Consider the following 26058-nt stretch of genomic DNA (forward strand, 5'->3'; position numbering starts at 1 on the left):
TTCAGTTGCTCAGTTGTGTCCAACCCTTTGCGACCCCATGCCAGGCCTCCCTGTCCATCACCAACTCTCGGACTTCACTCAAACTCACATCCATTGAGTCAGTGATGCCATCCAGCCATCTCATCCTCTGTCGTCCCCTTCTCCTCCTGCCCCCAATCCCTCCCAGCATCAGAGTCTTTTCCAATGAGTTAACTCTTCGCATGAGGTGGCCAAAGTACTGGAGTTTCAGCTTTAGCATCATTCCTTCCAAAGAACACCCAGGACTGATCTCCTTTAGGATGGACTGGTTGGATCTCCTTGCAGTCCAAGGGACTCTCAAGAGTCTTCTCCAACACCACAGTTCAAATACCAGTGCAAATACTCCAATACCACACTCAGCTTTCTTCACAATCCAACTCTCACATCCATACATGACCACTGGAAAAACCATAGCCTTGACTAGACAGACCTTTATTGGCAAAATAGTCTCTGCTTTTGAATATGCTATCTAGGTTGGTCATAACTTTCCTTCCAAGGAGTAAGCGTCTTTTAATTTCATGGCTGCAATCATCATCTGCAGTGATTTTGGAGCCCCCCAAAAATAAAGTCTGACACTGTTTCCACTATTTCCCCATCTATTTCCCATGAAGTGATGGGACCGGATGACATGATCTTTGTTTTCTGAATGTTGAGTTTTAAGCCAACTTTTTCACTCTCCTCTTTCACTTTCATCAAGAGGATTTTGAGTTCCTCTTCACTTTCTGCCATAAGAGTGGTGTCATCTGCATATGTGAGGTTGTTGCTATTTCTTTCTTTTTTTTTTTTTCTCTTTCAGTTTTTATTTCCTCAGGGTATATGCCTAGAAGTGGGATTGCTGAGTCACATGGTGGTTTTATACCTAGCTTTTTTTTTTTTCTTTTTTTTTTTTTTAATTTTAAAATCTTTAATTCTTACATGTGTTCCCAAACATGAAACCCCTCCCACCTCCCTCCCCATAACATCTCAGTGGGTCATCCCCATGCACCAACCCCAAGCATGCTGTATCCTGCGTCAGACATGGACTGGCAATTCAATTCTTACATGATAGTATACATGATAGAATGCCATTCTCCAAAATCATCCCACCCTCTCCCTCTCCCTCTGAGTCCAAAAGTCCGTTATACACAGCTGTGTCTTTTTTCCTGTCTTGCATACAGGGTCGTCATTGCCATCTTTCTAGATTCCATATATATGTGTTAGTATACTGTATTGGTGTTTTTCTTTCTGGCTTACTTCACTCTGTATAATCGGCTCCAGTTTCATCCATCTCATCAGAACTGATTAAAATGAATTCTTTTTAACGGCTGAGTAATACTCCATTGTGTATATGTACCACAGCTTTCTTACCCATTTATCTGCTGATGGACATCTAGGTTGTTTCCATGTCCTGGCTATTATAAACAGTGCTGCGATGAACATTGGGGTACATGTGTCTCTTTCAATTCTGGTTTCCTCGGTGTGTATGCCCAGCAGTGGAATTGCTGGGTCATAAGGCAGTTCTATTTGCAATTTTTTAAGGAATCTCCACACTGTTCTCCATAGTGGCTGTACTAGTTTGCATTCCCACCAACAGTGTAGGAGGGTTCCCTTTTCTCCACACCCTCTCCAGCATTTATTGCTTGCAGATTTTTGGATCACAGCCATTCTGACTGGTGTGAAGTGGTACCTCATTGTGGTTTTGATTTGCATTTCTCTGATAATGAGTGATGTTGAGCATCTTTTCATGTGTTTGTTAGCCATCCGTATGTCTTCTTTGGAGAAATGTCTATTTAGTTCTTTGGCCCATTTTTTGATTGGGTCATTTATTTTTCTGGAATTGAGCTGCATAAGTTGCTTGTATATTTTTGAGATTGTTTGTCAGTTGCTTCATTTGCTATTATTTTCTCCCATTTAGAAGGCTGTCTTTTCACCTTGCTTATAGTTTCCTTTGTTGGTTGTTGCTATTTCTCCCGGCAATCTTGATTCCAGCTTGTGCTTCTTGATGATATTGTTGTTTTACAGAATACTGTTATTCTGCGGAAATGCATGTTACAGTACTCATGCCATGTCATGATGTAAAGAGTTGTGAAACGTTATGATGTCTGCAATTTTCAAATGGTTCAACATAGCTTACTTTGAAGTGTTTGAATCACTATTATAAACATACATATATAGCGGGAGAAAATGAGCAGAAACTGCAAAATGCTAAGAACTGTGTGATCCAGGTGGAGGGTATACAGGTGTTCACTGCACTGTGCTCTCAACTTTCTGTCTGCCTTGAAAAATGATCATAATAAAATCTTAGCGGGGGAAAAAACCGCCTCTCCTTGCAGCGCCGCCTTAGGAACCAACGGTCAAGAGAGCACAAACAACAGCCCACACCCCCTGTCCCCGGCCGGCGCGCCCAGCCTTGAAGGGACCCCATCTGGGCATGCTCAGAGGCCGCACGCGCCCGCCCCGCCCCTCGGGCGTACGTGCGCGCAGAGCGCAGGCGCGCGGCTCCCGGTGGCCCACGAGACCCTAGCTGCTGGTCCCGGCAGACGCAGAGGTGTCCGATCTCGGCAAGGATGGAGCCATCTAAGGTGGAAAAGTTCAGCACCACCGACAGGGGAAACGGGCTGCGCGCGTTGGCACCGCTGCGGCCAGGAGAACTGCTTTTCCGCTCAGATCCTTTGGCGTACACGGTGAGCAAGGGGAGTCGTGGTGTCGTCTGCGACCGCTGCCTTCTCGGGTACGTATCGCTCTCGCCCCGAGTCCAAACAGTGCGGGGTCCGGTATGCCGGGGACGGAGCGGGGCATTTCTCCCCCGACTCTCCCGGGCCGTGGCTGCACTAGATCTCCGCGGTGTTGCCCAGATGCCCAGCCCCGCACTTCGCTTAGATGAGCGGCTCCCCGAGGGCACCTCGCGGCAGACGAGCTCCGCCTGGCCGTCGCCTGAACTGCCGCGGCGGGTGGCTGAAGGGACCCCAGGCTCATCGCCTGTAGCTGTGCAGGGCAGAGCTGGACCCGCTGCAGGATGGGTTGGGGAGAGCCGGTGGGCAGACTTAAGAGGAAGCGTTTAGTCGTGGGTAGTTTTGCTGGGGAGTAAAAAAGTCTGCGTCCTGGGGTATAAGCTTCCTTGGTGCAGTTGCGGAAACCACAGTTGGCGGAGGTAGGGATGAGTGGGCTCAGGGATGGTGTAAATCTGGATCATAGCGGAGGCCTAGCCAGGAAAGTACTGAGCTTGCAGGAGGCGGAAGACTCTTGGTGTTTATGGAGCACTTCCTGTGGTCCAGATTCTGTTGGGCGTGTAGATAAGAAGATGAACGGTACATGCTTAAGAATCCTTAAGGAGCAGATGAGTGAGTGCGATGATTAATTACAGTGTATCAGAAGGGCTGAAATTGAGATGCTTCCCAGGGGGCGCTAGTGGTAAAGAACCCGCCTGCCAATAGAGACGTAGGAGACTTGGGTTCGATCCCAGGGTCGGGAAGATCCCCTGGAGGAGGGCATGGCTACCCATTTCAGTATTCTTGCCTGGGGAATTCCATGGACAGAGGAACCTGGCAGGCTACAGTCCATAGGGTCGCACAGTGTCGGACACGACTGCAGCGACTTAGCACACGCAGGCACTGTACGGTAGGAGCATAGGTTATTGAGGTTCAATAGTGTGCTTTGCTTTTAATAACTGTGCAGGCATCTCTAATTCTTAACCATCTATCTAGAGGCAAGAATTTATGTGAAAATGTTTTATAAGCCTGGACGCATTGGACCAATGTAAAGGGCTATGCGACAGCAATTTATGGAAATGTGTTGATATAATATGTATGCACAGTCATAGGAATTGTATTCAAGAAACAATTGTTATTGAGCTATTATAGGTCAAGGAGAAAAGCCCTGTTTGAGATAGGCAGGATGATTTTTTCCCCAGGACTTCTTTTCCAGACCCATTAAGCTGGGATTGGGATGGTGGAGGTGAGGGGGTTAAGTGCACAGCTTAAGTCAATAGCTTGACCATTAATACTGTTATGTCCTTATTTGGTTCATAATTAAGGAATTTATTTAATTTCATATTTTAAAGTTACTTAATTGTATTTTATTTGTTGCTTCCTAAAGTAATGATCACAGTAACAACAACAACAATTCGTTGAGAACACCTTGACATTTCTGTAAAATGTGTGGTTGAAAACAATTCATTCCTTTCAAGTAATGAAATGCTGAAGACTTCAGCATTGAAAGGTATGGATCTTTAATTCTCATTCAAGCAAGTTAGAAAGCTGCGCTTTTCCTTCTGTTCAGTCCTTTGGGAGGTGTATCTAGAGTTTGAATGCAGTCCAAAACAGAGAACTTTCATTTTCTTAAACCCTACAGCATTAATTGGGGAAGATGTGGGGCATCTTACAGATAAAACCAGACTGCCAAGTTATTTTGTAGTTGGAGTAGAAAAGTTTTGTAATAAATGCAGTATGACCAATTATTAATTAATCAGAGCTAAACTTGAGTCATAAGGTAGATGAAATCGTCCGTTTTCCAAAATAAACTACACAAACCCAGCCCTTCGTATATGGGGTGCTTCTTGATTTGCCATACAATTCTGTTACTGCTATCACTTATTTTTCTTATTAACAAAAAGTGTAATGATTTAAAAAAAAAAGAAAAGGTATTTCATGAAATAGTGTTGGGGAGTTCTCAGCATTCTTTTAAAGTCTGGAGGAAACCCAGCTCTGACAATGGGCGGGAGCCAGGGGAGATCCACGGTTAAAATTGCACTGCAGAAGTAGTTGGAGTTGAGACTCCGGGAGTCCGTGGCCTCTGATTCTGCCTGGTAACTCTGGGTTTTGCAGCATGTGTTACCAGCACCCTGACAAGGGGCCCAACTGCTTGGAGAACTGGTTATTGCTGGAAAGTTGCTGTCTCAACCGTGCTCCTTTGTGATGTTAGTTTTTATTTTTGGGGTATGGGAGGGGATGTGCCGCACTGCAAGGCTTGCAGGATCTCAATTTCTGGACCAGGGATTGAACCCAGGCAGTATTCAAATAGTGTATAAAAGGCATTCTCTGGGTTTAGGGCTAGTTTTCTGAAATATACCAGCAGCAAGTGTAAGTGAACTGCTGCAGTGTTGTAGACTCTTCCTGAGGGCATGAGCTTGGAAGGTGGAAAGACTAGCGAAATCCTCTCAAACGTCATGAAACCTTGAGAGATGCCTTGAAATCAGCATTTGCAGATTCCTGGACAAGGGCTAATGGGTTTACTGGTGGGTCAAGAACTTGGAATAAATAAAGTAGAAGGATCGATAATGAGGTGGGTTGGGAAAGGTCTCGTTGGATATGACTTCCATTTTTCTTTTTTTAAGTGGGAGTTATAATCCCTGTTTCTTTTGCTTCTTCCTTTTCTTCTGCAAGGAGGTTTGGGGAAGGGCTGTATGTCAGAGCCCTGAGCCTGAAAACATTTGGTCCATGTGAATGCCACAGCAGAGGACGTTCTTAATCAGACAGCATGACCTGCTTTGTGGATAGCAGTGAGTTCTCCTTCTTCAGAGAGCCTGGTGCTTGTTCAAGGGCTCAAGAACAGAGCGACCGTGGAGACAGGGATGGAGGCTGGTGCCTGGACCTCAGCAGTGCAGACTTCCTCTCACCGTGGCCATCGTAGCTTCTGCTGTTACAGTTTGTAAGGGATCCCGAGTTCCCCACACGGCAGCACGTGTCTGGGGACAGCCAGCTGGGCAGCTGGGTTGGATTTTATTTTAGACCCTTTTGTCATGAAGGGATCACTGATTTATTCTCACTGGAACACTCGTGTTTTTCCCTGCACTTGGATTTGCCTTTTCTACTTGGACTGCGTCTCTTGAGACCGTATGAAATCTTCTGTGAGGGCATGGTGTTCCTCTCAAGGTTGCCTCTGACCTTCACAGAGAGGGAAGTGAAGCAATGGGCTAGTTAATACCCATGGGTTGACTGCTCTTGGTTTATGCTGTCATTTAAAGCAGCTGATTTCATAGACGTGGTTCTTAAACTTCAGTCTCAGGACTCCTTTACTCTCTTAAAAATTATAAAGATTTCCTAAAAGGGTTTTTAAAAAAATGTACTTAGGACTCTGAAGAGGTATAAAGGAAACCATAACCACATAAATAATGTGGTTATATTTGTTGATTTTACTGCTTAAAAAAACTAAATTGATCACTTTTGAAATTATGTACCGTTGGCCAAAAATCTTCAGGGGACGGAAAGATTCCAGAAAGTTCCTAAAAGCAAAACTTGAATTTTCAATGTGAAGGCAACTATTTACAGACCATTTAACTTTTATTTACAACTATTTCCATACATTTACGGGGGTTCCCTCATGGCTTAGATGGTAAAGAATACACTTGCAATGCAGGACACCTGGGTTCTATCTCTGGGTCGGGAACCTCTGGAGAAGGGATTGGCAACCCACTCCAGTATTCTTGCCTAACATACATTTAGATTGTATTAGATTCTAGAGATGATTTAAAATATATGAAAGGATGTATATAGGTTCTGTGCAAAAAAGATGCCATTTTACATAAGGGACTTGAGTATCTGTGGCTTTTAATATTGACGGGGTCTTGAAACCAGTCCACAGCAGATACCAAGGGATGGCAGGATTTAGACATAATAAATAATTACATTTTGACAAGGATTTTAATGAAGTGGACTATATTTTCAAAACAAAAGAAAACTTAGAAAACTTGCTTGTTTTACATTTTTGAATATCTCTTTAACGTCTGGCTTAGTAGAAGACCCGCAGATTCCCATCACTGCTCCTGCATTTAGTGTATTGTAAAATCATATGTCATTTAGCCTCTAGAAGACTCTACTGTATACTATGAGAGGAACAGAAGAAAACAGACAAGAAATGTCTTATTATCAAAATAGTTCTGACCTTGTGGGCCTACTGAGAGGGCTTCTGAGGCCCTGGACCATCCTTTGAGAGCCTCTGTTGTAAAACACCGTACAAGTTTTGTAACATTTAGAAAGTCTGGGGTTTCTTCTTTAATGTTTGTTGTGAACCACGAATAAAATTTGCTTTGGTTTTCGCATAATCTGCCAAGATATATTGGGATCAGGAACTAAAATATAGAGTTAGTGCCTGTCTGTTAAGATGACTCACTTCTCACTCTGGCTGGTTCTGGTTATTTAAGAGTCAAGGGATTTGGATGGTGATTAACCTTGATTTTCAAAGGAAAGTAAGAGACATTTTCCACTTACTTGTTATCACAATATATGGTGATTGAAAATTATTATTCAGTAGGTAATATTTACTATCATTGACTGAGCAATGAATGGCTGGGGCTTCCCAGGGCGTGCTAGTGGTAAAGAACCTGCCTACCAATGCAGGAGACATAAAGAGATGTGGGTTCAGTTCCTGGGTTGGGAAGATCCCCTGGAGAAGGAAATGGCATCCCACTCCAGTATTCTTGCCTGGGAAATCCCATGGACAGAGGACCCTGGAGGGCTGCTGTCCATAGGGTTGCAAAGAATTGGACACGACTGAAGTGACTTAGCACACACTAAGCAGTGACAGGCATGATTTTAAGCACTTTACCTTATGTACTGCTTCACTTAATTCTCATAGTGACTCTAAAAAAGTGTCCATTATGTTCCTTATAAGCACAGATAAGGACTAGAGAGCTTTTATAACTTCGTAGACTGTGAATTGGTATCGTCCTTTGGAGGGCAATTTGGTAGTACCTAGCAAAATTGAGCACTGTGGTTTCTTTGACTCTATTTTAGGGGATTCTGACAAATAACATTGGTTGCACAAGGATACTTAGCATAGCAATTTGGTGATGAAAGGAAAGGGAGAGAGAATTTTAATGTCCATTAATAGGGACTGGTTAAATTATGCGGCAGCCATATTGTAGAATAGCACATGGCTGTTAAGACTGAAGTGGATCTGTTTCTATAGATGTGGATGGATGTCAATAACACATTACTGGGTAAATAAAGTTGTAGAACAATGTATGTATTTGAAAATCTTTTTGTATATGTGCTTGTGTGTAGAAAAGTTCTGGAAAAACATCCCAGCGTTCTGTTACGATTACTTCTGGAGAATGAGACTTGGAGTGGGGGAAAGATATCCCTTGGTCCTTAATATATTTTGTATTTTTCAAAGCTTGTATCATTTTTTGTAATTAGAGATTTGAATAAACTTTGAGAGAATCTTTGTTTCATTTGGAATTGTAAAAGGGTGGTATTGCTTGGGATGAAGATGATTTTGAAATGCTTGCCAGTTTATGTCTGCTTTTTTTTTTAAGTTGCATTCAAAGGAGAAAGAAACAGCAACTCACTCAAGTATTCTTGCCTGGAAAATTCCATGGACAGAGGAGCCTGGTGGGCTACTGTCCATGGGGTCACAAAAGTGTCAGACATGACTTAGCGACTAAACTACAGTCCCTTTCTTTATAAAAAAATATGTATGTATATACGTATGTAAACAAAAATACTGTTTGTGAAGACATGATGGCCGAAAAAGAAAATTTCAATCAGCTTTGGTTTCTACTTTTGAATTCTTGTAGCTGAAGAATGTCTTTGCTCTTTGACTTTTGCAGAAGACAGGGTTTAGGAAGTATGCAGGTTTGTGCAAATATGCATATATGTACACACATATGGGCTTCTCAGGTGGCGCTAGTGGCGAAGAATCCACCTGCCATGCAGGAGACTTGGGTTCAGTCCCTGGGTTGGGAAGATCCGGTGGAGTAGGAAATGGCAGCCCACTCCAGTATTCTTGCCTGGGAAAATTCCATGGACAGAGGAGCCTGGCAGGCTGCAATCCATGGGGTCAAAAAGAGACATGACTGGGCACACACACATACAACATATAATATGTATTTTAGAATATGTATTTCAGAAGTCATGAGTTCACATCAGTACTTTCAATTCAGATTTGCCTCCACAGGGTTCTTTTTACTTTTCTTCATTCCATAATCCTTTCTTCCTCACTGAGAACTCTGGCCCTTGAAAGCCTCAGCATATTTACTCATTTGTTCAATTCTGTATATCATCTAAAATTGTTTCAGAGTTTCTTTGGCCACATTGTTACCAAAAGGACCAGTATGGAATTTGTTTGCGATTTCCCCTTTCCTTCCACTCTGCCAGAGGCTGAGGATATATCATTAAATACTGTATTCGTTTTACCTTCTTTTTTTCCTGCCTTCAGTGTATTTATTTGTATTCATTAGAAATACAGTTGAATTCATTTGTTTTACTTTGCTTTCAGTTGTAGTTTTTCTCCCTATCCTTTTGATTTAATTTTGTATTTTGAATTTATGAACATTCATAGGCTTCCAAAACTCAAATTATGAAAAAGAGAAATGTCACCCCTCCCATATTCATACTGTTCTCCACTCCCACCCCTTGCAGGTAACCAACTTCATTGTTTTCTGGTGTATCTCTCTCTCTCTGTCTGGTAAAGAGAAACATATATGTGTGTGTGTCTTATTTTCCATTCATATACAAAAGACAGCATAGTGTGTTTGCTCTTTTGCACTTGCTTTCTTCACTTAAAAAATCTACCGGAAATCACTTCATGTTGACAGAGATCTTTCTTACTCTTTTTTTCTTGCTCCATAATACTCCATTTTATGAATGTACTATAGTTTCTAATTTTCCTATGCTTGGACATTGAGGTAATTTTCAGTATTTTGCAGTGGTGAATAGTGGTGTCATTAACAACCTTGCACATAGGTATTTTCATATTGTTTCAGGTGTATACTGGGGGTAAAGTCCTAGGAGTGGGATGGCTAGGTCGTAGTGTGAATACCTATGATGGCGAGGGTGGTACCATTTTACGTTTCCTCTAGCAATGTATGAGTGCTTGTTTCCCTCAGTTTCACAGACTTCGTATGTAGTCAGAGTTTTGAATTTTTACTAATCTGATGGGTGAGAAGTGGTATCTTATTATAGTTTTGATTTGTATTTAAATTGCACTATCAAAAAGTTACTGTATGTCAACAAAATGCAACTAATTTTGCATATACTTACTGTGATTGCATTTTGCAATTCAGTATACCCTGTACTATTAAATTTATGTATGTTAAAGTAAAGAGCCATTTTCCTGAAAAACAATTGTATTATCAGTAAAGTTAAACATCTTTTCATATGCTTAAAGGCCATGTTGATATCTCTTTGTGGATTATCTGTATATATCCTTAGCCCATTTTTCTGTAAGACTTTTGTTCTTTCTTTCCTCTAAGATTAAAACTTTTTTGGTTTATTAGAGATATTAGATTTATGTTTGATAAATATTGCAAATATTTTCTTTCTGGCTGAAAAGAAAAGTCACTGGTTAAAAGTCTGGTTAAAAATCACTTGTCTTTTAATGTTTCTTGTGATAAAGCAATTCACCCATGTTTTCTTCTAAAACTTGTTTCCTGGGTTAGCCAGCAAGTTGTTCGGGTTTTCCCGTAGCTGCTTATGGGAAAACCCCAAAGAACCTTATTTTATTAAGTACAAGGGAAAAATACAGTAACTTTACAGTGGAAAAACTTGGCAGGCATTATTTAAACAGGTGATCAATGTTAGTATCACCAGTAACAGCACAAGTTGACATCATGTGCTTCTTGATATGCCCTGAACAGGACACAGCATCACTTTTGTGATGTATAGATGCCAGAACATGTAACCTGAATTTAGTCTTGAGGAGACTTCAGTAAACCCAGCTGTGCATACATGTTAAGTCATTTCAGTTGTGTCCAAGTCTTTGCGACCCCAAGTCTTTGCCCACCAGGGTCTTCTCTCCATGGGATTCTCCAGGCAAGAATACTGGAGTGAATTGCCTTGCCCTCCTCCAGGGGATCTTCCCAACCCAGGGATCAAAACCGTGTCCTTTGTGTCTCCTGCATTGGCAGGCGGATTCTTTACCATTAGTGCCACTTGGGAAGCCAACTGAGAGAGAGTCTACAAAGTAACTAGGCAGTGCCCTGCAAAAATGTCAAGGATGTGAATGACAGGCAGAGACTGAAAAACTCTCGAATTTAGGGAAGCCTGGCAACTAAATGCAAGTGTGATCCTGGATAAAGAATTGGACATTTGTGGGACAGCTGATGAAATTTGAATAAAACCCATAGGTTTGATAAAAGTATCGAGTCAGTGTTAATATTTTGATTTTGTTAATTGTTGTTTAGTTTTGTAAGATACTAACATGGGGAATCTTTATGAAGGACACCTGCAAATTCTTTACTATTTCTTACAACTTCTAAAAAGACTGATAAAAATCAATCAAATTAATTTCAAAATGAAATGTTTAAAAACAACGAAAGCTTTATCTTTTTGAGATAGATAATGGATGGCATGACAGGCTGTCTGGTGTTTAATGGAATTGGGAGGTATTGGGAAGTTTAGGTTATGTAAGATTGGTTATGTATTGATAATTTCTGAAGCTAGTTGATGGGTTTTTTATTATACTGTTCTCTCTAGTTTGGGGAATGTTTGAAATTTTCTATGAAAAGGAAAAAGGAAAGGAAAAGAATCCTTAAGTGTCTGCTGATTCTTGGCCAGTTGTATTTAAAAGCGAGACGCCACAAAGTTTTAGGTTAAAAAAATTCTGGGCATTTGTACAGGTTCTTTCCCAGTGGGTGACTATATATATGGTCAGCCAGTGTCTCCCAGCTGTCAAGGCTATTCTCTAAGGCTGATCAGTTTTTGTGGGAAGGGATTATGTCACTTAGGGTTTGATCAGAGAAGCAGAATCCTTGAATGACAGGGGATAAGGATTATAGGGATTAGAGTTGACATGATACGTTGATAAAAATACTGTTGTTGTTGCTCAGTCTCTCAGTTTCATCCAACTCTTTGCAACCCAGTGAACTGAGCATACCAGGCTTCCCTGTCTTTCACTGTCTCCTGGAGTTTGCACAAGCTCATGTCCATTGAGTTGATGCCATCCAACCATCTCATCCCCCTTCTCCTCCTGCCCTCAATCTTTTCTAGTATTAAGGTCTTTCCCAATGACTCAGCTCTGCATCAGGTGGCCAAAGTATTGGAGCTTCAGCTTCAGCATCAGTCCTTACAATGACTATTCAGGGTTGATTTCCTTTAGGATTGACTTGTTTGATCATCTTGCTGTCCAAGGAATTCTCTAGAGCCTTCTCCAGTACCACAGTTGAAAAGAATCAATTCTTTGGCACTTAGCCTTCTTTGTGGTCCAGCTCTCACATCCGTACATGACTACTGGGAAAACCACAGCTTTGACTAGACGGACCTTTGTTGGGAAAGTGATGTCTCTGCTTTTTAATACTCTGTCTAGGAAATGGCAACCCACTCCAGTGTTCTTGCCTGGAGAATCCCAGGGACAGGGGAGCCTGGTCGGCTGCCGTCTATGGGGTCACACAGAGTCGGACACGACTGAAGCGACTTACTTAGCAAGTTGGTCATAGCTTTCCTTCCAAGGAGCAAGTGTCTTTTAATTTCATGGCTGCAGTTACTCTCTGTAGTGATTTTGGAGCCCAAGAAGATAAAGTCTCTCACTGTTTCCAATTTTTTCCCCATCTGTTTGCCACGAAGTGATGGGACCGGATGCTATGATCTTAGTTTTCTGAATGTTGAGTTTTAAGCCAGCTTTTCAACTCTCCTCTTTCACCTTCATCAAGAAGCTCTTTAGTTCCTCTTTGTTTTCTGCCATTAGGGTGATGTCATCTGCATATGTGAGGTTATTGATATTTCTAACCAAAATGATCACATGGATCACAGCCTTGTGTAACTCAGTGGAATTATGAACCATACCATGAGGGCGACCCAACATGAATTGGTCATGGTGGAGAGTTCTGATAAAACATGGTCCACTGGAGAAGGGGATGGCAAAGCACTTAAGCTTTCTTGCCTTGAGAACCCCATGAACAATATGAAAAGATGCTGTTGCCTCTGCTTTGTGTAGTGGGCCTGAAACCTTGGTAAGTCAGCAGAACTGGTAGAAAGATAATCTGCTATCAAGTGGAAGAAAGGAAGAACAAGTTGGAATCCAGCTAGAACTAATAGGGCAATTGGAACCTGTCTATCATTGCCTTCCCCCTCAGTGACACCGATGGCCTGCAGAAATTGCTGATGCTCTTTGCCACAGTACTGTCTACCTTGAAGAACGTCCAGGAAGAGATACAGTGGGGACTATTGGAGGACAGAGCTTGCCTGCTGCCCCCGGCCATGCAGTGAGCCATTAGATGGGTGACAGTGCACGCAAGCTGCCACAGTGCGTGGCGCCCTATGCAGACTGTCAGCATGCAATGTCAGTGGCTGCACTCCTGCCTTCCAAATCTCACCCATGTCTTTTTTGGCCAACCTTCACCTAAAATCACACACAGAGGGAATTTGGGTAAATGTGATTCCAGTTTGCTATGTTGCTAAACTGCGGAAGCCACCACAGGTCATCTTTTGTCATCTATACATACTTCATTTAACTGTACTGAACTTTACTTAACAGACAAGTGCAAGCTCACTCTCCCACCTAACCTTTGCACAACTGAAAACACTAGCCCTCTCCCAAAAAGAGTATCCAAAATCTCTTTACCCATCTTTGGGTGATTTCATTCTTCTTAGAGCTGAATCACATTCTCCTTTCAATAGTCTATAACTTTGATATCCAGTAATCACTGTCATTCTCTGAGATCCATCTGTCTTTTCCATTGCCATATAGGCAAGTTAAGTGAGGATGTGGGAGGAATCATCACCTTTGCCTCTCACAAACCACTGATGGTAGCATTACGCCCTCCAGAAATGCAGTATTGGTTTTGGTTCAGTGTTTGGGAGGGTAAAGGCAGGTCCAGTGGCTTCCTCTTGAACCATAATAGCCATTACTGCATGGGTTAGGGAATGAGCGGGGGTTCTGACAGTTGTTGATGATGTCCTTCCCAAATATGCATTCTAGAACTGGAGACAGTAACCGTGAGGTGGATTTGGGGGCTTACCAAGCCCACTGTGAAATGAATCTGAGCTAAAAATCCTGTCGATTTTCTGACTTCCACAAGCTTCTATTTCTGAGAGTTTGGACCAGATTTTGGTTCTGGGCCAAGAATTAAGTTCTGGGCCAATGTCCAGTAACCCACCCCCACCAACATCCGCATTGTGTCCTCTTCCCTAGTGCAAAGTTATCCTTGTAAATGACTGTAGATGTCTTTTGGGAAGCCTAGGAGGAAAATTTATATTATCCTTATTTGACTCTGTGGTAGAGTTCTTCTTCAAGGACCTGATCTTCCCTTCTCTGAAGGGGCTCTGGGTCTGTGAAATGGCTCAAGGGAATTGGTGGGAGGAAAGGGGCCCAGAGGATGATATGGTTGGATGGCATCATTGGCTCAATGGACATGCTGCTAAGTTGCTTCAGTCGTGTCCGACTCTGTGCGACCCCATAGATGGCAGCCCACCAGGCTCCCTGGTCCCAGGGATTCTCCAGGCAAGAACACTGGAGTGGGTTGTCATTTCCTTCAACAAAGCGTGAAAGTGAAAAGTGAAAGTGAAGTTGCGCAGTAGTGTCCAACCCTTAGCAACGCTATGGACTGCAGCCCACCAGGCTCCTCCGTCCATGGGATTCTCCAGGCAAGAGTACTGGAGTGGGTTGCCATTGCCTTCTCTGCAATGCACATGAGTTTGAGCAAACTCTGGGAGATAGTGAAGGACGAGGAAGCCTGGTATGCTGCAGTCCATGGAGGTCGCAAAAAGTCAGACACAACTGAGCGACTCAACAACTACAGCACTTTATTTTTTCAATGATTTAAGTTATACTTCTGTTTGCCAGATCTAGCAGTTTTTCTCCTTATATTAATCAAGTGAAACTTTAGTAGATTGCCTTTCTATTTCAGTTCTAGGGACACAGTGATTAGTTAGGCTATGTCAAAGATCTCTGCAGTTGGAATCTTTCTGGTTACTGCTTTGGCTGCCTTTATGGTATCTATTCCCACCTTCTTTTTGGTGACTGAGTACTGTCATCCCTTCTACCATGGGGCTCCACTATCCCCCATTCAGTTTTGGGAGCCCTGTCTGATGGCAGGAGTTCACACTTTTATTCCTGGCCTCTGGAGAATAGCCACCATGGAGCTCTTAAGGGAGGCCAGGGCTTCTCTCCTGAAGGTATTTCTTTTTGCTTGGTAAATGACAAGTTATCTGGATCCTTCCTGGGACATGGTTCAGGGGTAGGTAAGCAAGTCTTACCTATTAAATCCACTCAGCATTGTGATCTCCCTAAGCCATCAGATAACTTCCTCCTCAGTGTATGAAACTTCTGACATTGTAGTTTCATTTAGTGTAGGTCACCTTTAGGTTGGAAAAGACTCAGATGCTGGGAAAGATTGAGGGCAAGAGGAGACAGGAACGACAGAGGATAACATGGTTGGATGGTGTCACCGACTCAGTGGACATGAGTTTGAGCAAACTCCGAGAGAGTGAAGGACAGGGAAGCCTGGCATTCTGCAGTCCATGGAACCACAAAGAGTTGGACACGATTGAACCACTGAATAGCAACAACCTTTAGTTCAGCTCTCAGCCAACCAAGCACACTGTTAAGAGTCATTTCCAGCTGCTTGAGCCAACCTATTGAATTCACAGTCTTGGCTCCATATCAATAAATCCACTCATATCAATAAATTCAGCTCAATCCAGAATTATTGGGGCTTTCCTGGTGGTCCAGTGTTGAAGAATCCACCTGCCAATTCTGGGGATGCAGGTTTGATCCCTGGTCAGGTAACAAAGATTCTACATGCCATGGGGAAGCTGAGCTCACATACTCTAAAGCCTGTGTTTCACAAGAGAAGCCTTTGTGCCACAACAAGACAGACCACGTGCTGTAACTAGAGAAAGCCCACTCACCACAGTGGAGGCCCAGAGCAGCTGAAAAAAAAAAATCCAGGGATTTCCCTGGTGGTCCAGTGGGTAAGACACCAAACTCCCAATGCAGGGGACCTGGGTTCGATCCCTGGTCAGGGAACTAGATCCCACATGCCGCAAAGAAGACCCACTGCAGCCAAATAAATAAAAATAAATAAATACTAAAAAAAACACAGGATTATCTTTCACCCAAACCCAACACTACAGCACTCTTAGCATCCTTTCCCATATGTGTTTCCCAAGTTATTGTTGATAGAAATTGGTAAAATCTTGCAGTTCTTTTGGTGTGTTATTCACCTCCAAATGGGTCACGTTTTTTTAGCTTTGTCCTTGGGGCCCAACCAGACTCGAATCTGGCCGTAGATCTAGAAACTCTCAACGGTGGTGAAAGTAGTTCCCAGAGAGGATCAGTAGTCCTTTATAAGGCACTTGGCGTAGGGAAGGGCTTTGCAAAGGGAAACAAACCTCTTCAGAGCACTTTTACTGGTAAAGGTGATTCAACATAATTTGGGAGTTCAAGGTGCCAAATTTCATGAGTATCTGCCCAGATGTTTGCATTTCATGTTTAGGGCCCCACTCCTTACTTGATGTAAGAGTTAAACACATGAGTTTGGAAATTCAGCGTATGTTGTCATCCAGTTCTTGCTGAATGTGGTCTGTGAATCAGTAGCATCTCTATCAACTGGGAGCTTGTTAGCAATGCAGAGTTCTGTGCTACACCAGACTTACTGAATCAGGATATACATTTTCTGTATGTGACTTCAAGATATCTGTGTAACTTGTATTTACACTAAATTAAGACAGTGATTTCTTTAAGTATTTTTAAACTTAAGTTCTCAGCAGTCCAATAATTGGATAAATATAACATTTGAGATTATTTTGGAGATTTTTATGATTTTTTACTTTTAAAGCTGTATATACATCTAAAATTTTTGCAGGTCAGTGTTTTAGATGATTTCTACTTTCTATTTGGGAGTTCTGCAAGCAGACTTGATTAGATGTGATGCTCCCTCTGGTGGACAGTGGATGAAAAGCATGCAGACGTTTTTCAGGATACACAATTAACTGTGGAAAATTCTGAAAGAGATGGGAATACCAGACCACCTGACCTGCCTCTTGAGAAACTGATATGCAGGTCAGGAAGCAACAGTTAGAATTGGACATGGAACAACAGACTGGTTCCAAATAGGAAAAGGAGTACATCAAGGCTGTATATTGTCACCCTGCTTATTTAGCTTATATGCAGAGTACATCATGAGAAATGCTGGGCTGGGAGAAGCACAAGCTGGAATCAAGATTGCCGGGAGAAATATCAATAACCTCAGATATGCAGATGACACCACCCTTATGGCAGAAAGTGAAGAGGCGCTAAAAAGCCTCTTGATGAAAGTGAAAGAGGAGAGTGAAAAAGTTGGCTTAAAGCTCAGCATTCAGAAAACGAAGATCATGGCATCTGGTCCCATCACTTCATGGGAAATAGATGGGGAAACAGTGGAAACAGTGTCAGACTTTATTTTGGGGGGCTCCAAAATCACTGCAGATGGTGAGTGCAGCCATGAAATTAAAAGACGCTTACTCCTTAGAAGAAAAGTTATGACCAAGCTAGATAACACATTGAAAAGCAGAGACATTACTTTGCCAACAAAGGTCCTTCTAGTCAAGGCTATGGTTTTCCCAGTGGTCATGTATGGATGTGAGAGTGGGACTGTGAAGAAAGCTGAGCGCCAAAGAATTGATGCTTTTGAACTGTGGTGTTGGAGAAGACTCTTGAGAGTTCCTTGGACTGCAAGGAGATCCAACCAGTCCATTTTAAAGGAGATCAGCCCTGGGATTTCTTTGGAGGGAATGATGCTGAAGCTGAAACTCCAGTACTTTGGCCACCTCATGCGAAGAGTTGACTCATTGGAAAAGACTCTGATGCTGGGAGGGATTGGGGGCAGGAGGAGAAGGGGATGACAGAGGATGAGATGGTTGGATGGCATCACTGACTCGATGGCTGTGAGTCTGAGTGAACTCCGGGAGTTGGTGATGGACAGGGAGGCCTGGTGTGCTGCGATTCATGGGATCGCAAAGAGTCGGACACAACTGAGAGACTGAACTGAACTGAACTGAACTGAAAAACTTACCAGCCACTTTGAGGCAGCATCATTTGTCCTGTTTCTTTAACCTGTCCTGTTATCCTCACTTTCTGACTGACATCTCTGGCAGTTGGTGGACAGGGAGGCCTGGCGTGCTGTGATTCATGGGGTCGCAAAGAGTCGGACACGACTTAGCAACTGAACTGAACTCAGGGGCTTGGTTTTCAGCTGTTAAAGCTTAATATCGGGACTTCCCTGGTGGTCCAGTGGTTAAGAATCCTCCTTGCTAATGCAAGGGACGCAGGTTTGATTCCTGGTCAGGAAATGAAGATCCCACATGTGGTGGAGCAACTAAGGTCGCATGCTGGAACTACTGAACCTGCACACCACAACTAGAGACTCCGTGTGCCACAACGAAAGATCCCATCCGACACAGCAAAGATTACAGGTGCCACAACTAAAGACCCAGTGCAGCCAAATAAATGATTACGTAGTTCCCGACCCAGGGATTGAACCCCTGTCTCCTGCACTGCAGGCAGATTCTTTACTGTCTGAGCCACCAGGAAAGCCCAAAGAAATATTTAAAAAAACAATTATTTTCCCTGAGTGATCGCCTTCATGACTGTTCTCAACCTCTGACATTTCCCATAATGTTTGTTTTGAATTTGAACCAAAAATACTCCAACCAGAATCAAATTTTGTCATAAATATCTATATAAAACTCATCATAATGAAAGAGCACTGGCAAACTGATATGGTAACAGTGCCTTATTTATTTTTTTGGCCATGCCATGAGGCTTGAGGGATGTTAGTTCCCGGACCAAGGATTGAACCCGAGCCCTTGGCAGTGACAGTCTGGAGTCCTAACCACTGAGTCATCATGGAATTCCCAACAGTGCCTCATTAATAATATTGATCATGTTATTCACATTGAAAGTCAAAAAATCTTGTCTGAAACTGGTAGTTGGATTTGTGATGATGTGGGAGAAAAATTGTGCCTTTGATCTATTTATAATGGAATTTATTACTAGGAAATATTTTGTGCAATTAATTTCCCCCCTAGCTTTTGCTATAATAATTACTTACTAGGATGAAAATAATAAATGTGACTGGCTGCAATGACCTTTTCTTCTATATCACATTCTGATCTTAGAACTCAAATAGTTGCTTTTCCAGGGGCATAGGTATATATCTGAACTGTTCCTTTTCAGTTCACCCATGTGACAAACACCTTACACATTTTGTTTTAAAAGTAAAAGTTGTCAAAACCATTACTTTGCTTGTCTGAATCCAGTAAAAAATTGCCTTTTTAAAGTTAGATTGTTGCCATTTTACTATTTTACACATGGGCTATTCATGTTCAATTTAAAATACTTAAGGGCATTTATAGTCCTAGATTAATGTTGATTTTTATTCATTACTTTGGTTGAAAATTTTAATGTTATGGAGTTCTCTGGTTTGTTTTGTTGTTGTTAGCCATCAAGGCAAAAACGATGAGAGAAATCTCATAAGGGAATAAAGACAGATTGATAGATCAACAGATTTGGCTTCATGAAAGAACTGTCTTACAATGGGAAGCCAAGAAACTGAGGGAAATATTTGTAACACAGAAAGGCATATATCTTTAATACACAAAAATCATTCATAAATCAATGAGAGAACTGCGACCTCCCCCCTCTTTGTTTCCGTCTCTAAACAGTTGTGAGCCTCAGATTTCTCTGAGAGATTTTCTGATTCATAGGTTTTCAACATTGTGCACCCATGGAAAGCACCTTTAAAAGAATACTGATGCATGGGTCCCAGCCAGAGATTCTGTTTCATTTGGTTTAGAGTATGGTTTGAGCATAGAAATTTTAAGACTCTCCAGGTTTTTATAATGTTCAGTCTGAGTTGACAACTACTCTCTTTTTCACCATAACTAACTCTGTTCTTTGCATCTTTAAATTCAAGGGCTAGGGTGAAATTGACAGTTGGGCTTAGTCAAGCTACTTAGGATACCTTAAATAATTCTGCAGTTGAATTTCAAACTGGATATTTATATTAGCATGTTCTGTTCATATTTAAATAATCATCATATGTCGGACAAGCATGTATGAAGTTGTGTTTTTAATTTGAATGGTTGTGATATTTCTTACAAATCAACTTCATGAGTATATAAAAATTTAATTCTTGTTGGCATTTTTCAACTACTGTGTTTACTCTTGTTAAGAAATAGATATTAATTAGATTGATGTTGTACAGATGATCAAGAAAAGAATGCTTGGATATTTAGGAAACAGTTTCTCTGGACAGGTTTTTATTTTTTGACTGTATGATATTAGATAGTTTAGGTACTGAAAACTTAACCATTTTACAGAAGACTTTCTTAAAGTCTATGAAACATTGGTGTTCACTCCTTGTAAAATTTACTTGTAGAATTTTTAAAAAATATCCAGATGTCCGGGCCACATCTTTAAAGCCCTACAGGTAAGGCTGAACTGAGAACTTTTAGGAAACAGGGGGTGGGGTGGTGGTGGTGGGGGAGACAAACAGATTAATAGTAAATATAAGTGAAATAGATAATAGCTATGGGGTATAACTAGTGGAGAGATGCATATACATTCTGTGCGTGTCTGCTCAGTCGCTTCAATCTTATCTGACTCTTTGTGACCCTGTAGACTGTAGCCCACCAGGCTCCTCTCCCCATAGGATTCTCCAGGCAAGAATACTGGAGTGGGTTGTCATGCCCTCCGCCAGGGGATCTTTCTGACCCAGGGATCGACCCTGTGTCTCTTACGTCTTCTGCACTGGCAGGCGGTTCTTTACCACCCGCACCACCTGGGAAGCCCATAGATTCTGTAGCAGATCATTTTGACTGTGTTGGAATGTTATTTGTATGGAAGGTTATAGTGAATAAGGTTGGAATAGATTCTGGAAGACAGAAGGCCTTGATGGCCAGGCTAAATAATTTGAACTTTATTTTGTAGGTATTGAGGAGCTCATAAAGATTTTTGAGTAGCAATATGAAATGTACAAAAGTTGAGAAGACTTGTGCAGGAGAACAGGTTTGGTGAATGTGACTGGGGAGAGATGTAGAAGGACTGAAGGTGGGGATTCCAACTAAGAGAAAATTTCCTTTCGTGAAGGCCTAAGTTAGGAGGGTGTTAGAGCGCCTGGCAATAAAATAGGTCCTTTTGAGAGAAGAGTTGGTACAGTTCATTGACTGATTGTCAGGCGAGGGAGAAGTAAAAGATGACTGCAGGTTTTCGGCTTTAATTGTTGGAATAAAGACACAAGTAGTAATGATAGTGGTGCTATGTGGAGTCATTGGTGTGGCTGAGATCCCCAGGTAGTAAGTTACTGAGCAAAAGATAGCACTGTTGAGGACCAAGCTTAAGAAAAATCAGTTCTCAGGGCTGGGAGACAAGAGAAGGCTATTGAATAAGGTTATAATGCCCTTTTGGGGGGCTTAGGTTTTACTGTCTATGTAACATAAGTGATTTAATTCTATGAGCCTTGATTTTACTTTTTTTTGAAATGAAGGGATTGAATGATTTCTGACATCCTTTTGAAACTCTTCTACTGTTCTTGAGATCATCCTGTATTTGTTGCCTCTTCCTCCTTTTCTTTTTGTAACAGCTTTTTTGAGATATAATTCTTATACCATATCATATATTCAGTGATATAACATAAAAGACCATTTTTTTCCATTTTTAACTGTATAATTCATTGACATTAAGTACATCGAAATGTTACTCAACCATCTCCACAATTTTAGCACATTTTCAACACCCCCAAAAGAAACCCTGTACCTTAGGCCTATCTTCTACTCTAAACAAACAGAGGAAAACCTTAAGATTTAAACCCTTGAATTCATCTTGTTTTCCATCTGCTTTGTAACCAAATGAGTTCACAGCCACCTAGAAATCACTGTCAGTTCAAATCAGCTCCTTGCCCTTTTGACCCACTAGGTGGCAGTGTGGGAACACGAGGTAGGAAACGTGACTTGGAGGACTCTATCTGCTTCTGTTTCTACACAGCTGCAACAGGCACTAGTTAGGCAGTTACAGCTGTTTGTGGTGGTAGGTGTAGTTGTTACGCAGGCACTCTCAGAGGACTGAAAGTTTCCCTCCTGAAGACTTCGCTAATGCCGAATACTGTCTTTACCAATCGGCCATATTTCCAGTCACAGTTATGACCAACCTAGATAGCATATTCAAAAGCAGAGACATTAATTTGCCAACAAAGGTCCGTCTAGTCAAGGCTATGGTTTTTCCAGAGGTCATTTATGGATGTGAGAGTTGGACTGTGAAGAAGGCTGAGCGCCGAAGAATTGATGGTTTTGAACTGTGGTGTTGGAGAAGACTCTTGAGAGTCCCTTGGACTGCAAGGAGATCCAACCAGGCCATTCTGAAGGAGATCAGCCCTGGGATTTCTTTGGAAGGAATGATGCTAAAGCTGAAACTCCAGTACTTTGGCCACCTCATGCGAAGAGTTGACTCATTGGAAAATGATGCTGGGAGGTATTGGGGGCAAAGGGGATGACAGAGGATGAGATGGTTGGATGGCATCACCGACTCGATGGACGTGAGTCTGAGTGAACTCCGGGAGTTGGTGATGGACAGGGAGGCCTGGCGTGCTGCAATTCATGGGGTCGCAAAGAATCGGACACGACTGAGCGACTGAGCTGAACTGAACTGAACTGAGAAGGCATGAGGAATGAATTGAGGCTACAACTATGATTGATAAAGAAGCTACAGTCACCTGTGTTAGCCAGGATGGGGAATGTTTGATCATTTTTGTGGCTTGGACATTGTTCATGTTTTATGTTCATAGTTACAGAGAGGTCTTTTTTATTTTTTGTCTTGGTCCATCTTTGCCACAGAATAGCTTTGTCTGATGATGATGCTTGTGGAATTACCTTCAACAGGGGGACATCACCCACTAGCTATGAGTGTTGGGCAGCTCCTAGCACTGTGTCTACAGCCAACACCTTACACATTGAAATTGTCTCCTTCCCTTAGTTAGCCAAAGCTGATGGTGCCAGGCTGGCTCTGACAGTGAGGGGCAGCTTCTTTCTGGAGCAGTTTCTTAGACGACTGTATCTTTTGATAGCTCTTCCCTCTTTTGGTTTGTTCTGTGCAGTACTGACATAACAGTCTTCCTTAATAAACGTCCCTTCAGTGTCTGATTCTGAGCGCTCTCAGATTAGCAAGTGGTCCTGTCTTATCCGGCCCATCTCTGTTCAGCCTTACCTCCCAGTGTACCTTATAGTTACGTGAGTTGAGGGGAGTGACTTCCTGCTCTGAAGTGACTTCCTGCTCTGAGCTTTGCTTTCTTCACCTTGAACGCTACCTCTCAGGTATTCTTAGAATTAAAAGAGAGAACATGTGTGAAAGTATTTGGTATGTAAGAGGTGCTCATTCTTACTGTTCTTGTGCTGCTTCTCACTGATTTCCTTCATTGATCTGCGGTATTAGGTAATATTACATAATTTAGTTCCCAGTTTGGTTCTTACTAGATTTTATTTCCCATTTGGTTTAGCCTCCTTGAGGACAAGGATGTAGTCTTATTTGCCTGTGAATTTCCAGGGCCTGGCACAGTACTGAGCATACAGGGATGCTTGATAAGCGTTTCAGTTTCTGAGATTTACAGGGTTATCAGAGCACCATGTCTACAGCCAGCTCCTGAGACGTTTTCCTTATACTTTGAAGCTTTCTCCTTCCTTTAATTAGTTAATATGCTCTGTCAGTTGGTACTACCAGTTAAGAGAGCTAATATATATTGGGCCACAGGCTGAATTCTTTTTATCAAAATTATAATTCTGTGTAATCACCATGAAGTTTATATCAAAATACATTTTAATAGGTATTTAACTTACCTGTTAAAGATGACTGAAAGTTCAAAGAAAGTAAATTTTAAACATGGAAGACTTCATACCAAAGTACTTGTACTCTCTGCCTCAGCCTACATGTAGTCAACTACAGAGATAATTTTAATTTTTTTAAAAAATTGAAGTATAGTTGATTTACAGTGTTGTGCCAATCTCTGCTGCATAGCAAAGTGACTCAGTTATGCACATATAGACATTCTTTTTATAGAGATAATTTTAAATTATTATTTAATAGTGTATAGTTTTTAGTGTTGGTCTTTCATGTCTCTGTGTCTTTGAGTGACACAAGATAATGAAACTCTCTGACTTCCTATTATTTTTATTTTTTAATGATTTTAAGAATATTTGATTTTCAGCTTCTTTAGTTTACTTTCAAGTTGGTGTCTAATACAGCAAATTTCTCTTCTGTCGTTTTTCTTTCTCGCTAGTTAAGTTTGGGTCTCCTGTCCCTTTTCTTTCTCTTTAGTTGTTTAATTTTGGGCATCTTAATCTCTGGACTTTTGTTTCCTCATTCATAAAGTAAGGATAATATCTATGTCATGTGATCTTTATGAAGATTAAGTGAAAGAACACATCTAAGAGTACCTAGTATAACGCCTGGAATATTGCTGTTTCTCAAAGCATGACCCACAACCATCAGAATTAGCTGGCAGTGGGCTTGTTTTAAATTTTGTTTTTCTGTGTTTCTCAGAATATCTACTATTTTAGGCACATTAGTGTACATTCTTACTAGACTACCTGGGTGATGTTGGTATGCAGCAAATTTTAAGACTTGCTTACCTGCAGGATAAGAACACATTCCCTGTGGAATCTGTCTTTTTGCCTACTTTGTCTTATTGGCACTGAAATTTGAGACTACTGGGATGAAATAAGTATTACTTGAATGTGAGTTTTTGCAGCATATCTCAGCAACAGCCTGATTAAAGTTTTTACTATTTTTTTCTATGCTTAGCTCTGACTTTTTTCTTGGCAAACTTCACTTTTATCTATCTTAACTTTGCTTTTTGATTGATTTTCTTGAACCTGACCTTTTAGTATTGGAGATCTATAGGAAGATCTTCTGTTGTCTTTAGTTAAGATGTACAACTCAAGCTAGCAGATGATTCTAGAAGTCTACTTTAAAATGGCCATGTAAGAGCTGTCTTTAGTCATTAATTTATCAGTCACAGAATGAGTAACTTGATTTAAATGTAACTTGGAGCCCACCCCTTAATGAGCAGGATTTAGTGAGCAGTGCATTTTTGGATGGTCAGTTTATTGACAGGTCAGATGATTCATGTACTGGGCATCCGAAATGGAAAAGCACAGTAAGTGGCAGCTATATTAGAAACTGAGCTTAGATTTGTGTAGCAAACTGACACCTTCTGAAATTCTTTTTCTTGTACTTTGAAGCGTCTCCTATTTTTCCCTTTTTCTTTCCGTAGATCAACAGATCACTCGATTACCCAGTTTGGTAAAGTGTTGCTCTCTTTTCCATGTTCTTATAGCATATATCTTTTATTCTGTGTACTACATTGTATTTTAGTTAATTGTGTGAACTTGTATTTATTATATAATTTTCTGTCTCCCCTGGAATCTCTGATTGCAGGATCTATGTCTTTTAGTACTGCCAGTATATACCAATTCTGATGGTTCTTCCTCATATACATTAAATTTCTCAGTATAGTTTTCAACCTTATTTTCTTTATTTTTCTTTAGTACAGGTAAATAATTTTATTTTCCTATCTTGGAGACTGTGATCCTCTGCCTTCCTTCTAGGTCCCGTGGCCATCCTTTTTGAACAGTGTTAACGTTCCTTCTCCTTTCAGTGTTGTCAGTTGGAGAACAGCACACTGTTTTGTCTTTAAGGCTTTTGATCATGGATGAGAATGAGTGTGATGTGTGGACTCCTTTTGGGGGGAGCCGTTACTCTTTTTAGGGAAGCCGTTACTCTTTTTTGAGATTTGTTTTTCACATTTATTAACCTGTTTGTCTACATGTTGGGGTAAAAAAATTTGCTCTGTACTTGGAGCAGGAAGACTTAGGTTTGAGTCCTTCTTCTGTTACTTGTCAGATTTGTGACCTTTCACTTGCCTCATCTAATAAGATGATAGTTCCTATCTATATCCATGGGATTATAGTGAAGATCAATTTACTATAGTATATATATAATATATATATAGTATAGTATATATTTGGTATATATTATATACCAAAGGATTATATAAATGTGGCATATTATCAAAATCATCACTCGCATCCCTGAAATAGCTTTTAAGAAAACGAAAGGTCAGTTAGTTAATCTATAGATGGAATTCGGTTTTTCTGT

General features: G+C 41.3%; 1 protein-coding gene across 2 annotated transcripts in view; it reads left to right on the forward strand.

Annotated features, from left to right (window-relative positions):
* The first annotated feature begins 2525 nt into the window (after window positions 1–2525).
* The window catches only part of SMYD3 (SET and MYND domain containing 3), a 732202-nt gene continuing 708669 nt past the window's right edge, over window positions 2526–26058 (forward strand). For both annotated transcript variants that reach the window (XM_068986141.1, XM_068986142.1), the window contains exon 1: window positions 2526–2728. In XM_068986141.1, the coding sequence (XP_068842242.1) occupies window positions 2565–2728 (164 nt within the window). In that variant the 5' untranslated portion in view covers window positions 2526–2564. The remainder of the gene's footprint in view (window positions 2729–26058) is intronic.

This window comes from Capricornis sumatraensis, chromosome 14, assembly GCF_032405125.1.
Source record: "Capricornis sumatraensis isolate serow.1 chromosome 14, serow.2, whole genome shotgun sequence".
Taxonomy (NCBI): Eukaryota; Metazoa; Chordata; class Mammalia; order Artiodactyla; family Bovidae; genus Capricornis; species Capricornis sumatraensis.